General features: G+C 35.6%; 1 protein-coding gene across 1 annotated transcript in view; it reads right to left on the bottom strand.

Annotated features, from left to right (window-relative positions):
• The window catches only part of ASB17 (ankyrin repeat and SOCS box containing 17), a 22,288-nt gene extending 7,556 nt beyond the window's left edge, over nucleotides 1-14,732 (bottom strand). Inside the window, exons 1-2 of the mRNA XM_006888599.1 lie at nucleotides 14,198-14,732; nucleotides 21-300 (exon numbers count right to left, since the gene is read on the bottom strand). Of these exons, the coding sequence (XP_006888661.1) occupies nucleotides 21-300; nucleotides 14,198-14,598 (681 nt within the window). The 5' untranslated portion in view covers nucleotides 14,599-14,732. The remainder of the gene's footprint in view (nucleotides 1-20; nucleotides 301-14,197) is intronic.
• Between the last annotated feature and the right edge of the window lie 1,304 nt (nucleotides 14,733-16,036).

Below are 16,036 nucleotides of genomic sequence, written 5' to 3'. Positions count from 1 at the left end.
TTATTTTTTTCCCCTCTTACCTCTATTTCCAATACTGAAATGACAGAAAGCACTCTGGCACATAGCAGAAGGCATGTCTTGGCATCTTCCTGGATATCTACCAGTTCGTGGTCAACCATTATTCTCACTCTTGAAGGATAGAGTAATATTGTTAACACGATGTTGATGGGGTTCTTTTCTCTTTCTAAGATCCCGTACTGCAGGAGTATCTTTAAGATATTGGACTGTCTTGTCTGAGCTACATAAAGGAGAGGAGTGATGCCACTTAGTGGGCTTGGACAGTACACTGGTGTGAAAGTTCTGTGAATCAAACACAATAAAACACCACTCATTGAAGATAGATATAGGAAACATGGTAACCACAACAGCAATGATTAAATAACAGTGCCATATTAAATACCCAATGTCTTAACTGGTTTCACTGTAACTTTACCGTTGGACATATCTTACAGAGTTTTCCACTCTACAAATCTTGGCCAACCCAAAGTTCAAAAATCAAGAAAACACATCTAAAGAAACTTATATTTGTTTAAATAAATAAAAATATTTATACTATGTGAATAGTATTTACTTTTTTTTTTACAGTTTATAGCAAGTTTTTATTAACAAGAAAGGCTTCCCTTAATTTACATAACTTATATTTTTAATATTAAATAGGATAAGATGTTCAATAAACCCTCGTGTTTTTAATAGCATTTCTGTATTTCTCATTTGAGAAGCCCACATTGATCAAGACCAGATTTTTTTTTACTATTATTAATTTTAATAGACATTTACAGAGGTTTTGGATTTCCATTCATTCATTGCCACACTTTTCTCCCTGCCCACCCCTCCACACCAGCTCACTTCCCCCTCCGAAGAGAAAAAAAAATATTCCTTCATTAGTAAACAATTCCCACGTCCCCTCCCCTCCCCAACCCTCACCCCGAGTACACTTCTCTATGCAACCTTAATTCTGGATTCCTGTGCTAACCATAATACTCAAGACCAGATTTTTTAAAGTAGGCTAGCTCTGGAAAATGTAAATTTAAAAAAGGAGCAAAGAACCTGTCAAGAGATGAACCTGAATTGAGTTTAGATAGAAAAAAAGAGTTAGTGCAACTACATTAATTCTGTTATTTTATCATTTTACAAAATTAGAATTGGTGTTTTTAAGATTAAATAATGTAAACTGTGCTAAGGACAATAATATAAGATTGATCAAGGGCAGAATTTTATTTTCCTATCTTGGAAAGTTTGAAGACTCCTCTGATATAATTTCTTTCATCAAGTGCAACATGATGGCTAATTTGAAAACTATAGAAATAAATGTTTCATGTTAAAAATTTTATACAGTGGTTTAAATTCTTAATTTAATATACACTTATGTTTGCTAATAGACTGGTCTCTAAATACAGGCAGAACATGGTAGAACCAATGATGGAGGATTTTATAATATCGCAGGTATGAGCTAGCCAATTAAATATCATTTTAGGATCGAAGAAAGAGAAATTTTATTCATTATTTTTATCTCTCTAATTATCTTGACTTTTCTAATAAAATAGTTATATATTCTGCAAAACAGCAAATAGAACATACATAGTAATTTTGTACAACTATACAGAGCAAACTAAGCCTTATTCAAGAATAGAACTTTAAGAGTGTGTGTATTTATTAAAGAATGGGGCAGTAGAGTATATAAACTATAGAGACTTGGAGGTTTTAGCTTTTGAGTTTTTTTTTTTAAATGAATTTTAATGAATGTTTACATAGATTTTGGGTTTCCATTCAATCATTGTTGTATTTTCCTCCCTGCCCACGCCTTCCCCCCAGTTCTCTCCTCTTGAATAGTTAAAGAAAAATTCTTTCATTGGTATAGAATCCCCACCCCCACCCGCGAGTACACTTCACTATGCAACCTTCATTCTGGACTCTTGTCATAATCATAATACCCAATAATATATCACTTTTAAATTGTTCTCTCCCTCATCTATTTCAATGTTGTATACATAATTTATCCAATTTTTCTGTCTCACCCCAACCCTGATATCAATCAAGTTTTGGTTTTATGAACTAGCTGTCAAGGAGCCCGAGTGGCTCAAACAGTTGTTCTTGGCTACCTGAAAGTTAAAGATTCAAGGTTCAAACCACCTAACCACTTTGTGGAAGAAGGACATAACAATCATTTCCTAGAAATATCACAACCAAGAAATTCCCTGTAGAGTAGTTCCACTCTGAGTAAAAAATAAGTCGATGGCACTTAACAACAAACTCGCTGTGTGTTCTTAAGCAAGTTGATTTCTCTAAGTTCCATTTCCTTGTGTGTTTACTTGCTCATTTACGCATTAATTTATTTAGCACTTGCTAATCCAGAGATGGGAAAGTCTGCTCTTAGGGACCTCTCTAAAGTACTGAAGAGCAATGGTGTCTCTCTGGAGACTACGGTGAGTCTGATACAGGCCATGGTCTTTGCAATCACTTGTTATGTATGCATCGGAGAGTTAGACAATGACTAGGGAGGATAGAAGAAGAATTGATGCCTTTGAGCTGTGGTGCTGGAGAAGAGTACTGAGGGTACCATGCACTGCTAAGAAAACAGATTCATCCTGGAGAGGGTTAAACGGGCGGCTCCTTAGAGGCAAGGATTCTGAGTCTTCGTCTGACATACTTTGGTCATGTTGTAAGGAGAGACCGGTCTTTGGAGAGGGACATCATGCTTGGGAAGGTGAAGGGTAGGCACAGAACTGGGGTAATCAGGATGCGTATGTCGGAGACAGTGTGATTGGCACAGGACAGAGCAGAGTTTAGGGCTATTGTACATAGGGTCGCTGTGAGTCGCAAGCGACTCGACAGCACATAACAACAACAACAATCCAGAGACTATGCTGGGTACTAGATATACAGAAACATATTATCCTTGATAATCTCAAGATGTTGATAGTCTATTACAGAGAACAAGTTATTCAGTAAAAACACAGTATTTCTTGCTGTGACAGAAACGTTTAGAGTATTGTAGAAGCACTGAGATGGGGTACTGGGCTATATTTGAAACAGTCACTTCCTCTACATTATTCTGGAGGTAAAACTTGAGAGACTAATAGGTGTGTGTCAAAGAGAAGATCCTTGGAAAAGATATCTCAGACAAACATAAACCGAGAGATTATAATAACTGAACTAACTGTACAAATGTTTTTCTATTAGGTAACTTGTCTTTCTACTGTATTTATCTGAAGAATTCTGTAAAACTGAGAAAAGATCCTCTCAGATTGAAGTGAGGTCGGAAGTCCTAAAGACCTCTCACCACCGGTTTCCTTGTCAAGAGTTCCCTAAAATAACAGATTCAGAATTACTAGTTAATCTCCAAACCTTCATCAAGATTTGAAATGCCAGGCTATAGTGATTTGAAAAATGCTTTGTGTTTCGGAGTACCTTGTTAAATCAAGAGACAGATTTCCCTCCTGTCAGTGATATTACATTCCTTGGACTTTTTCTATAAATACTTCTTTTTTTTTAAATTGCAAATATCAGTAGGTTGGAGATTAGTCCTTTATTTACTCACAAAGTGTGGGGACATGGGGAAGGAGAGGTGAGAGAAAACACTGGTGGCCTCTGATGGTCCATTTATGAACATCTCATGCCAGTCCTTCAGTTCTTATAAATACTTCTAACACATCAAAATTAATTCCTATACTGCTACTTCGCATTTCCTATCTTGTTTATTAGTACTTAGTTTACCAAATCATTGTCATATCCAGATCTCTCACATTTCTCACCTTTACATTGTGGTTTTAATGAAAGTTTACAGAAAGGTTGGGTTTTAATTCATTCATTGACACATTTTCCTCCCTCTCCCAAATCGCTTTGTAATACACTTCTTGTTCCACATCATTAATTGTCATACAAATAATGTCTAATCATACATTTCTCACTTAAATATGTTCTTCTCTTTTCATTTCTGGATCAAGTTTCACTTGATTTATAAAAACTGGTTTTATAAATAAAATTCAGCTTGAACAATCTGAAGAGGATATAATTGATGAATGGGACCTTCTAAAGATTAAATCCCTGTGCACATCAAAATCTTTTTCTAACAGGGTGAAAAGAAAACCTACCGAGTGGGAACAAACATTTGCTAATACCATCTCAGATAAGAGTCTCATAACAAAAATGTACAGAATACTCCTGAGCCTCCACAAGAAATCCTGATAACCCAGTTATAAAATGGGCAAAAGACCTGTAAAGTCTTTTCACAGAGGAAGATATTTGAATAGCCAACAGACAGAACAAGAAATGCTCAAAATCACTGGCAATAAGAGAGATGCAAATCAAAACCACAATGAGAGACCATTTCATTCCAGTAACAGTGGCAACATTTAACAGGATATCAAGTAATAAATGTTGGAAAAGATGTGGTGAGATAGGAACTCTTACACATTGCAGTTGGCATTGTAAAATGAAATGGTACAACCATTCTGGAAGGCAGTTTGACGCTTCCTCAAAATGCTGAACATAAAATTCCATATGACCCAGCTATCCAACTGCTTCGAGTATAACCCGAGAAAATAAAAACTGAGGATCAAATGGAGACTTGTACACCAATGTTCATAGTAGCATTATTTACCATCACATGACATGAAAACAGCCCCGATGTCCAACCACAATAGAATTGATTGAGAAATTATGGTACATTCATACGATGGAATACTATGCAGCATGCAGGAGCAATGATTTTGTAAATTATTACCTAATGGGAGGGACTGGAGAACATTATGCTGAGTGAACTAACTCAGTCCCACGAGGACAAATATTGTATAAAACCATTATTGTAGAAAGAGTATAATGTAGAATGAATCCCAAGGAGGGGGGAGAGTGGGAGCAGAGGGATGAGGATGTGGGGGAAGAAGAATTAATTATGGGGATGTACAATTTGGTGGGTGGGAGGGGTGAGGGAAATGGGAAGATTCTGGAGTGAAAAACAATGTATTCAAATTCTGTAAATAAATAAGTATGAAAAAAAAATCCAGCTTGATTTGTAAGAAATTAAGATTCTTTGCCTTTACTCTTTAGTGAAACCTTCAATTACAGAAAATGTTGGTGATTTAATTTGTAGGGAATTGTGTTGCTAACTGAAAGGCTGTACTTCTCTGGTGGTTCAAATCCACCAGCTGCTCCTCACGTGAAAAATGACGTCTCTCCTCCCCTGTGAATTTCAGACTCTGAAATACAAAGTCAGGCCTGTTCGGAGTGATTCTATCATGATGGCAATGAGTTACTTTGATTACTCTGATATGATTTCCTCCTGAAGTTTTATACACTTCAATTAGATTATTTTCACTTGAGACAACTTGCTTAACATTATTCATCTTTAATTTTTCATCTTCAAAGAGATTTTTATCTGTTTCTTTGACTACTATATCCTCAAGTACATAGCAATGCTTTCCCTGTAGGAGGGACTCAAATACTAGTTTATTAATTTTTTTGTTATTTTCTGAATTAATTTATATTTATATGCCTTGAAATTTATTCCATGATTTTAAGCTTAAGAAAATTTTCAGTTATGTGCAATCATTTAAATTTTCCCAAATTATTTATTTATCTTGCTAGCTTTTAAGATATTTCATTTAAAGAACAGCCAGAGAGCTCATTTGAAGCCAAGGATGGCGAGACTTCACTGCATGTGCTTTGGGAGTGTTATCAGGGAAGATCAGTCCTTGGAGACTCTTGCTTGATATTGAAATTAAGGATGACTCTATATGGGCGAGATTACACAGTGGCCTCAAAACTGAAACCACTGGGGGAATGATATAGGACTAGGCATTGTCGTGTTTTGTAGGCTCTCTATGTGTCCGATCTAAGTAGGTAGCACATAATAACAATAAAGTCCCCCTCCCATTCCTTCTTTCTAAGTAGAGTACCCTATTCCGTCAGGGTGATTTTGTAATGAAATATAGCCATGGGGTTATAAAGTATTTCACTGTCTTCCATATGTCCCTTCAGAGATACAGAAAGAAAAAAAAAGATATTTCATTTTAGAGTTTCACACTATGAGAATTCAGGAGAATTAGAGGACAAAATATGCCGAAAGGGATCATTGTTAAGACTTTGAGATAATAGTTAATTCTAAGATACCACAATTGGCATTACTTTTAAAAGATAGTTGGTATAAAATGCTGAGAACTAAAATTCATATAGGCTCATGACAAGATTTAAAAGTCTCATTTATACTCAAATGACATCTGATTACCTCATGTTTGAAGAGCATGTTACTGTAAACCAAAATGTGTTTTATCTCTACTGACGGTTAATTAAAACATACTTATATGGATGAAGTTGGGCAAGTAAAGCAAGAATCACTTTTAAACATGAGGTTAATGAACTGAACCCTCTGTACCTAAAGGTCTATCACATACAATTATGAAATAGGGTATAACATTTACATAAAGATATACAGAGAATGATTCTGTTTTGTACCTATAATTACTTCTAAAAATTATCTACTCTTTTCCCTTTGGTCTGTAGCTACCAAAGTCAATAGATGCTTCTCCATAATAGTGTTTGTTTTCCTTCAGTTTCCTTTATTAATTTTTTTAAATGAGAGTTTAATGAAAGTTTATAGTTTCATCTCTGTGGTGTACTTTCTTGCACTGTAGCTTACTTTCTTGAACTTCAACTACTGTCCATCTTGTTCTTATTAAATACTTACTGAATGTATTGTATATGCCAGGCACTGTTGTAAATACTTTAGATATATTCCTGAACAAAATAAAGAACTAGCTCTCTTGTATTGTTATGAAGAGTGACAGATAATATATGAGCAACATATGAAAGAGGCAAGTTTTACAGTGTGTTGGAAAGTACTAGGCACTGTCTAAAAACAAAAGATAGGGAGGGTAAGACATTTAGAAGTGTGTGGGACTGAAAACCAGCTAGTGGGCAGCTATGGGTCAGTTCTGACTGATGGCATAAAACAACAACAAACAGAACTGCTTTGGGGTGGGCTGGGGGCATTCTCAATTTTAAATAAAATGGTATCTTACTGATGACATGATAATGCAGGGGTCGTTGAAAATTAGAATCTAGCAAAAGTTTTGTCTTAAGCACTAATACAGATTTTCCACTCAAAAAATGAGGGCAAGGTGAGTGTAGTTTTTAGGCAGAAGGGAAGGAATTCATGCTCCGTTTGGGAATCTTATTATTCGACATTAGAATGACCTCAAGTGAGACCACTGAGTTGGTGGTGGTGGTTGTTATTAGGTGCCTTCTTGTTAAGCTACTGATGAACAAGACATCTGAACCGTGTCCTATCCTGTGCCATTCTCATAATTTCTGATATACTTGAGCTCATTACTGCAGTAACTATGTCGATCCATCTGGTTAGGGTCTTCCTCTCTTTTCCCAACCCTCCTCCTTTCCAAGCATGATGTCCCTCTCCTAACAACATGCCTAAAGCATATGGGATGAACCTTTGTCATCTTTGCTTTCAAGGAGCATTGTTGCTGCATTTTCCCAAGACATATCTTTTTGTTCTTTTAGCAGTTCACGGGATATTCAAGACTCTACTACCACAGCTCAAAGATATCAATTCTTTTTCTGTCATCCTTATTCATTGTCCAGCTCTCAAATGCATAGAAAGTGATTGAAAAGACCATCATCTGTATAATCTTAGTCTAGAACATCAAATCCAAAGTCTAATCATCAATTCTTTGTACATCTTAGTCTTCAAAAATAATTTCTTTGCTCTTCAGTAATTTGGAGAAGTTTCTGATTGCAGACTTGTGAATGCAATATGTCTTCTCATTTCCTGACTGCTGGTACCAAGAGTGTTGTATTGAATGTGGATCCAGGTAAGAAGAAATCATTGACACTTTCAATCTTTTCTTCCTCTATGATGAACTTGCCTATCAGTTCAAAGGTGAAAATTTGTGTTTTTCTGATGTTGAGATGTAATCCGTTTTGAAGGTTGTAGTCTTTGACCTGTTGCAGCAAGTGCTTCTAGTCCTCTTCACTTTCAGCAGGCAAGGTTGTTTCAGTTGCAAAATACAGGTTGTTGGTGAGTCTTCCTCTGATCCTGATGCCACATTCTTTTTCATAAGTTCCAGCTTCTTTAATGATTTGCTAAGCATACAGATTGGATAAGTATGGAAAAAAGATACAACCCTAATGGTCAACTTTCTTAATTTTAAATCATGCAGTGTTCTTTTGCTCTGTTTGGACAAGAGCTTCTTGGTCTAAGGTATAGATTTTATATAAGCATAGCTAAAGAGTTCTGGGATTCCCATTCTTCTCAGTGTTAACCATAATTTGTTTTAAGGCACATTTGTTATGATGAATGCCTTTTGCATAGTCGATAAAGCACAATTAGTCATTCTGGTATTCTCAGCTTTTAGCTAGGATCCATCTAATATCAGCAATGATATCCCTATTGCCTCTTCTAAATATCTCTTGAACTTCTGGCAGATCTCAGTCTATGTTCTATTCTAGCCATTTTAAATGATCTTCAGCAATATTTTGCTTACATCTCTTATTAGAAACATTGCTTGATAATTTCCATATTCTGTTGGGTCATCTTTCTTGGGAATGGTCACAAATATGGATCTCTTCCATTCAACCAGCCAGGTTGTTGTTGTCGTTGATATGTGCCATTGAGTCTCCTGTGACTCATAGTGACTTTATGTACAGCAGCCCTAAACCTGGCTCTATTCTGCCAATCTTGTTGTCTCTGATACAGCTACCTCCATTACCCCAGTCACTGAATCAGTCCATCTCATTGAGGGTCTTCCTCTCTTGCGCTCTCCCTCTACCCTCCCAAGCATGATGCCCCTCTCTAAGTACTGGTCCCAACTTACAACATGTCCAAATTATGTCAGACAAAGCCTCAGAATCCTTGCCTCCAAGGAGCAGCCTGGTCTCACCCTCTCTAGAACAAACCTGTTTGTTCTCCTAGCAGTCCATGGTACACTCAATACTCTTCTGCAGCACCACAGCTCAAAGGCATCAATTCTCCTATCATCCCTGGCCATGGTCCAGCTCTCCGATGAATAGAGCAAGTAATTGCAAAGACCATGGCCTGGATTAGGTTCACCTTAGTTTCCAGTCTGACATCATTGCTTTTCAGGTTGCTAGCCTTTAAATTTCCTTTGTTGTAGACTGGTGAGCATACCCAGTTCTGCATCTGCTTCTTGAAACACATCAACTGGTGATCCTTCGATTCCTGATACCTTGTCTTTTGCCACTGCCTTTAGTGCTGCTTGAACTTCTTCTTTCATTACCATTGCCTCTTTATTATCTGGTACTTCCTGAAATATTTCAATTATGACCAATTCTTTTTAGTACAGTGAGTGTGTATTCCCTTAATCTTCTTTTGATACCTTCTGGAGCATTCTAGATTTTGCCCATAGCATTACTAATATTGCAATTCGAGGCTTGAATTTGTTTTTTAGTTCTATCAGCTTGAGAAATGTTGAATGAGTTCTTCACTTTTTATTGTCCAATTCCAGATCTCTGCATATTACATTATAATACTTAGTTTTATCATCTTGAGCTGCCCTTTGAAATCTTTTGTGTAGCACTTTTACTTTAGCATCTTTCCCCTTCATTTTGACCTCTCAACAGTCTAGTGCAATTTTCAGTCTGTTCTGCTTTTATCCTTTCTCTGTTCTGTCATCATCTTCTGCTCTCTTCATTTGTGTCCAATGTCTCAAACCTATTCTTAAGAGGATTTTTAAACTTGGTAAAATTCAACTCAAGTTTGTATTTTGGATTTTGTCGACTATTTTAATTTTTTTTCAGTCTCTATTTGAGTTTGCATACAAGTAATTGATGAGTTGATAGATGTATAAGCGGACCATTAGAAACTAATGTTTAATTGGAGATAAATAATTGAGAATCATCTGCCTTAGGTGGTACTTAAAACCATTATATCACAGAGACAATGATCAAAGACAGAATCCTGGGGCACCTTTTTGAGGGATCTGTATTAAATGTGGAGAAACCAACTATATGCCCAAGTTTTCTCAGATGAATATTTACATTCTTGAGAATAAACAATTTTCTAGGCAGAGAAAAAAAAACTTCAGAAGTTTTTAACTCCTTAATTTAGAATGAAAATATTGAAGGAATCTGCACAAGGATGCCTTCCTTTCATTCTCTTAGTATTTTAGTAGTGCTGGGCCTTAGTAGCTACTTGATAAAATATTACTTTAAAAATTATCTGAATCTAATAATTTGTCAAATTAATGGATCCCAAAATGAAAATAGCTTTAATGTTAAAAAAATACACCATGGATGGCCAGGAGATCAAACATATGTGTCTTGGAAGAAGTAAAACCACAACGCTCCTTAGAAGAGAGCATGACGATCCCCCAGATGCTCCGCTGGAGAAGGAGAGGCCATCTCCTCCTGTGCCAGCTGGATCCTATTTGACACCACACAACAAGAAGGGGGGAAAAGTGAGCATGATGGGACTTCATCTTACATTTTGGACTTGTTAACAAGGAAAGGCTATTTGCCAGAGAAGAACATCTTGTTCAGGGCAAAGGAAAATAAAAAGATCCCCAAATGAATAAATTGACACAGTTGAGCCAGTCTACAATGGGCTCAAAAATAGTCACAATTGTGAAGATGACTCAGGTCTGGGGAGTGTTTCATTCTGTTGTGAGTCAGAAAGGACTGTCCATTACTGTGAGTCAGACACTGAAAGAGTTTAGTTCTTTTGGCATTCTTAATCCATAATGTCTTTTGAAGTAGACATTCTCAGTACCTTCTTCAGAGAAAACATAAATTTTAAAATGTCAAGCAATTTTCTCAGAACATTTTAGTGATTTTGGACTGAGATTCAAACCAATAGGCCTATGAATAGAACTAATGACGTCATTCTTTCTCACTTTGCTGTTTGCTGTTTTTAGAAAGTCAACAATATAATCAAAACCTCACTGAAGGAAATGGTAACCCCATTTCCATTACTTAAATATATAAAGAAAAATTACCTGTTTTAAAAGGTGAGATATGATTATGTAAACAAATTTTTAGTAAAAATAATATTTCAAGACAGTCATGGAAAGAAGAATTGCTTCTACCCAGGAGAAAGAGGACAGAGTATTGAAATATAAGCATTGATGTTAGCACGTAAAAGCAAGACAGTGTCATTTCAAGAGGGAATAGACATGCATAGTGAAACAACACATTTATATATAAAATGTTTTCTGAAAGTTTACTGGACAGTAATATACATTATCAGGCAAAGAGAATAAGTTCAAGAGCTTCCGAAGCAGAAAGTGTGGATGTGAGATAAATTTTAAGAGAAAGAATAACCAGAGCTTGGCTTTGAGGGAGGTATTTAAAGGCTGGAAGATGCCGGCCTACTGAATTTGAATTTTATTTTAATTATGGTGAGAAAACTTGGAAAAATGAACTCTGTTAGCTCTGTGGTTAAGGCACTGGGTGATTTGAACTCACTACTTCACCAGGGAAAGATGAGGCAGTCTGTTTCTATAAAGATTTATAGCTTGGAAACCTTCTGTAGCAGTTCCCCTCTGTCCTATAGGGTCGCTATGAGTCGGAATGAACTTGATGACAGTGCATCTTGGTTGTTGCCTTTTGTTTGGTTTCAGTAGAGAGATATGTGATATCTACCCATCTATATATGTGCATATGATATCTAAAACCATAAGACAGGGAAAATATTCGAGGGAAAGCTTATAACTAGAACTGAGAAGTAAGACCAGGAAAAAGGATTATTTACTATGAAAACGTCAGGAGAAATGAGATGAGCATCAGCCATGAATTATCTACAAGAACTTTTTCTGTAGGGTGAAGGTTCACTAATGAATTTTTATACTCTTTCCAAACTTAAAGTTTTATAATTCTAAGCAAATAAATAGAAACTAAAGTTTTATTAGGGGCCATCAAGGTTGACAAATAGTGGGGATGAGAAAATCACTGCTTAGGAACTTGGGATTTGTGTTCCTGAGGATGGAAAAGTGTTAGCAAGTAGGTACTTTTACATGACTGATGTACTTTGTATCACTAAATTGTAACATGGAAATTATGGAATTTGTAATTGTTAATATATTTTTATTAAGATTCAAAAATTAATGCGATTCTGAAAGTTCCAAAAGATGTTGACAGTGAAGAATTGTTTTGTAATGAGTTTCACTTTCTAGAGCCATTGGAATAAATGCTTATTAGTTTTCAGGTTTTTATCTCTTTCAAAAGGAGGTAAATGATACAAATGTGGCACTGAATGTTAATGGCATTCTATCTAGTGGCTCTCTCTTTTATTTCCTCCCTCAATCTTTCCTTTCTAATTCTTTCTATTTACTTTTTACTCCCCTGTTTAGCTTCATTTTTTTACCCATGGACTTGCTAGGCCTACTTACGGGTATACATAGCTGAGCTAGTGACACTCAGAGTTAGAAACTGCTGATTACTGTTTTAATTACAAACATGGCTCATGACTGACTGATTCATGACCATTGAGGTGGAACTGACTCAGCTGACCATCCAGCAGGTATTCAGAATATTCAGAACCTGGAAATTCCACTGGAGGAGATTGTCCATCATTCTCCACTGGAGTAGCTGGTGGATTCAAACTGAGGGTCTCTGGGTTGGCAACATAACTCCTTATCCATTAAGCCACCAAAGTTCTCTAGTAACAAATATAAAAACATTTTATTTTAAAACCCCCAACCTAGTTATTAGGCCACTAAAGCTACTTAGTTACAAAAATAATGATATTTACAACAACCAAAGAGTCTTGTTTGGGTGTTTGTTTATTTATTGTCATTTACAGGTCACAGCTATTGGTTCCTGTGCTTGGACAACCACTAAGGACTCCCCAGAGAAAGCAGTTCTACTTTAGGCAAAATCTAAATTTGATTAGTCTTTAACAGACCTTTTCTGTTGCATTTTGCATTAAATAGAAACATCTATTATTGTGCCTAATACAGTGCCAGATACATAGGTAGCTGTTGAATAAATACTTGGGTGGATGATCAAGTGTGCATCTGTTCTAATTAGACTCATACCTGTAACCACAAAGTAAATTGGTGTTAGTTCAAGCTAGGTAACTTTGTTGTTGTTGCTAAGTGCCGAAGAGTTGAGCGTGACTCAAAGTGACCCTATGAACAAAAGACCTCAACCTTGTTCTGTAACTATTGTTTCTCTAAGTTCATAGAGTTTCTAGAGGCGGTTGTTTAGGAAGTGGATGCCACTCTTGTTTTTAGGATTTTCTTAATCTGGGATCCCCACTAAACACTGTCACACCAGTGGCACAGTGTCCAGCATCATAGCAACCCCAAGTTATAGACCAGTGCTGTACCGCCTGGAAGAATATTCATTCCAAACACAATTAACTAACACCAAGTGACTTTAAATACACAGGCCTGACCACCAGGTCCAGATTGACTCTAAATAAGAGGCTTCCAGACCACAGCTCATTGTTATTCAAATCCAGCAAATACAATCAGCTCACACATACTTCTGAATGAAATAAAAAGAACCAAACAGTCCACACCCAACTCTCAACAAAAACAAGAACTTTCCAGAATCCAACTACCTCACACATGAACCTTCAAACTGGAGCGAGTAACCTTAGAATCTCTGTTATAGACTCCACAAAGAGGTCATCTTGGAGATTTATTTTTGTAAGATCCCCAGTAATACTCTTTAGCTGAACTGACATTTTTTGACTCTGTAAAACTGTGATTTTTTTAGTAGACTGAAAGTGGTACTTGTCTTTCATTGTGTTCAATTATCAGCAATTAGATCAAAATTAATCAATATTTAACAGATAAATAGAGAATTATAAAATTTAACAGATATTACTACTCATTGTAGATTTATGCTTTTTCATAATTGTACTTTAAAAATTCATTTATGGTAACACTACAGATTTAAAATCAATATTCTAAAAAAGAAACGTTCACACAATGTTACATGAAGCAATATCTTTGTCTAGTAGTTTTATGTACTGTAGAGTTGTAACTGACTCATAGCTGATTTTCCAGTGGGTTTTCAGAGGCAGTAAACCATATGCTCACTATGAATAAATAAAAATGTATTGAATGAGGAATGAAAGCATAAACAAAGGAATGAACAAATAAATCAAGTTACTTTATCTATTTTTATCCCTTTATCCATCTTCATTTTAGAAAAAATATAATATACTAAAGATAATTTTTCTTCTTCTTTGATGAAAAACATAGTATGAAATGATTACCTCCATATTAGTGCCAGGTTGCAGCTTCTGTCTTGAACATAATCTTTTGTCTTCTTCAGAAGCAATTCCACAAATTCAGGATTACCTTTTCTGGCAAAAACCCAGTATAGAATTGTATTCACACATATTTCAGTAAATTCAAGATTAAAATTTAGTTCAAAGCGGTATCCAGATTTTTCCACAAATGCAATATAATCTGTGAGTAATATATCGAATCCCTCCAAGTCAACGTATCTTAGAATTTTTGCCAGGGTTCTGTAAATCCTAGGCTCATAACAATGATATCCCCACTGACCCAAAAATTGTAGGGAGGGTCTTTTAATAATTTTGTCAATGAGATTGCAGAATATATTGCTTCTTGTACAAGAAGCCTTACGACATAACTTAGAAGACTTACTCATTGCTATTTTAAGGCAGCAATAAAGAAATAAAATCACAAGTAGTCACAGTGTCATCTTTTGATCACATGCTTGGATAATGTGGTAAGCTTAAGTCCACAAAACTAAAGTGTCCTTTAAGCTGTAGGCAGAAAAAAAGGTATCATAGTAAATACTGATGACATCATAATAGCTGTCATTAGCATAGGTCATAAATTTGGGATATTATTGCATGTAACTGGAGACATTTGAGAGAGACATATTGGCTAGAGATTCCTTTTTGGAGAACTAATATATGTTGTTGCTTTTCAAGAATTTATCTCAAGTGAAGATGCTTATTGAGTGCTAAAAGAGCATACTAGAACTAAATGAAATAATACATACTGAAGATGCAAATTAGCTACTCTTTTCAGACTATAATATAAACAAATAATTATATCTGAAGTAAAAAAAATACAAGTGCTATTTCTTTCATGATCAGAGTGAGTTTTGCATGGTTTCTTTATATTTATGAATCACTACTCTTTTTCTCTATTTGGAAGTTTACGTGAACAACCTTAAATAGATTAAGTAAACTGCCAATAGATATAAATTAATGTCCAGAGATAAAGGGTATAATATAACATTAAACAATATTTGGAGAACTTAAGAATTTTAAATTTTATAAAAAAATATGGCCCTATATACTGGACACAATGCATACAATTTGGATATTAAATGCACTTCAAACTTGACAAGAGATTACTACCTCAGTATAATAAGTGAGAAGTATGACTATTTTATTGATATCCAATATTAATGCTTCACTGACCATTTCTATGTCATGAGTGATTAGTTTTAAATTTAATAACTTTGTATATATTCATTAATTTTTTTAATCACTTTGATTTTTTATCAGTTAGGAAATCAGAAGATGTATTACATTGGGAAAATCTGCTGCCAGAGACCTCTCCAAAGTGCTGTAGAGCAACAATGTCAGTTTAAAGAATAAGGTACACCTGATACAAATCGTGATCTTTTCAAAGATGTGCTATGTATCTGGAAGTTGGACAATGAATAAGGATGACAGAAGAAAACTCAATGCTTTTGAGTTAGAGTGTTTTATAAAAGTACTGAATGTCCCAGGGACTGCCAAAAGAATGAACAAATATGGCTTAGAGAATACATAACCAGAGTGATCCTTAGAAGCAAGATTAGTGAAACTTTGTCTCACATACTTTGGGTATATTGTTAGGAGGAAACAGTGCTTGGGAAAGGACATCATGCTTGGAGAGGTGGAGGGTCAGTGAAGGAGAAGAAGACCTTCAATGAGATAAATTGACACACTCACTGAAATAATGGACTCATATATTGTTGAAACAACAGATATTTCATGAAACAACATATGAGCAAGAGCCTATGGTGATGAAAGAAGAAGTTCAGGCTGCTTTGAAGGAAATGGCAAAAAATAAGGCTCCAGGAA

Source organism: Elephantulus edwardii, unplaced genomic scaffold, assembly GCF_000299155.1.
Source record: "Elephantulus edwardii isolate Elephantulus edwardi_28Jun2011 unplaced genomic scaffold, EleEdw1.0 scaffold00069, whole genome shotgun sequence".
NCBI lineage: Eukaryota > Metazoa > Chordata > Mammalia > Macroscelidea > Macroscelididae > Elephantulus > Elephantulus edwardii.
The sequence above is the reverse complement of the archived record's forward strand: the minus strand, read 5'-3'. Positions and strand labels throughout refer to the sequence as shown.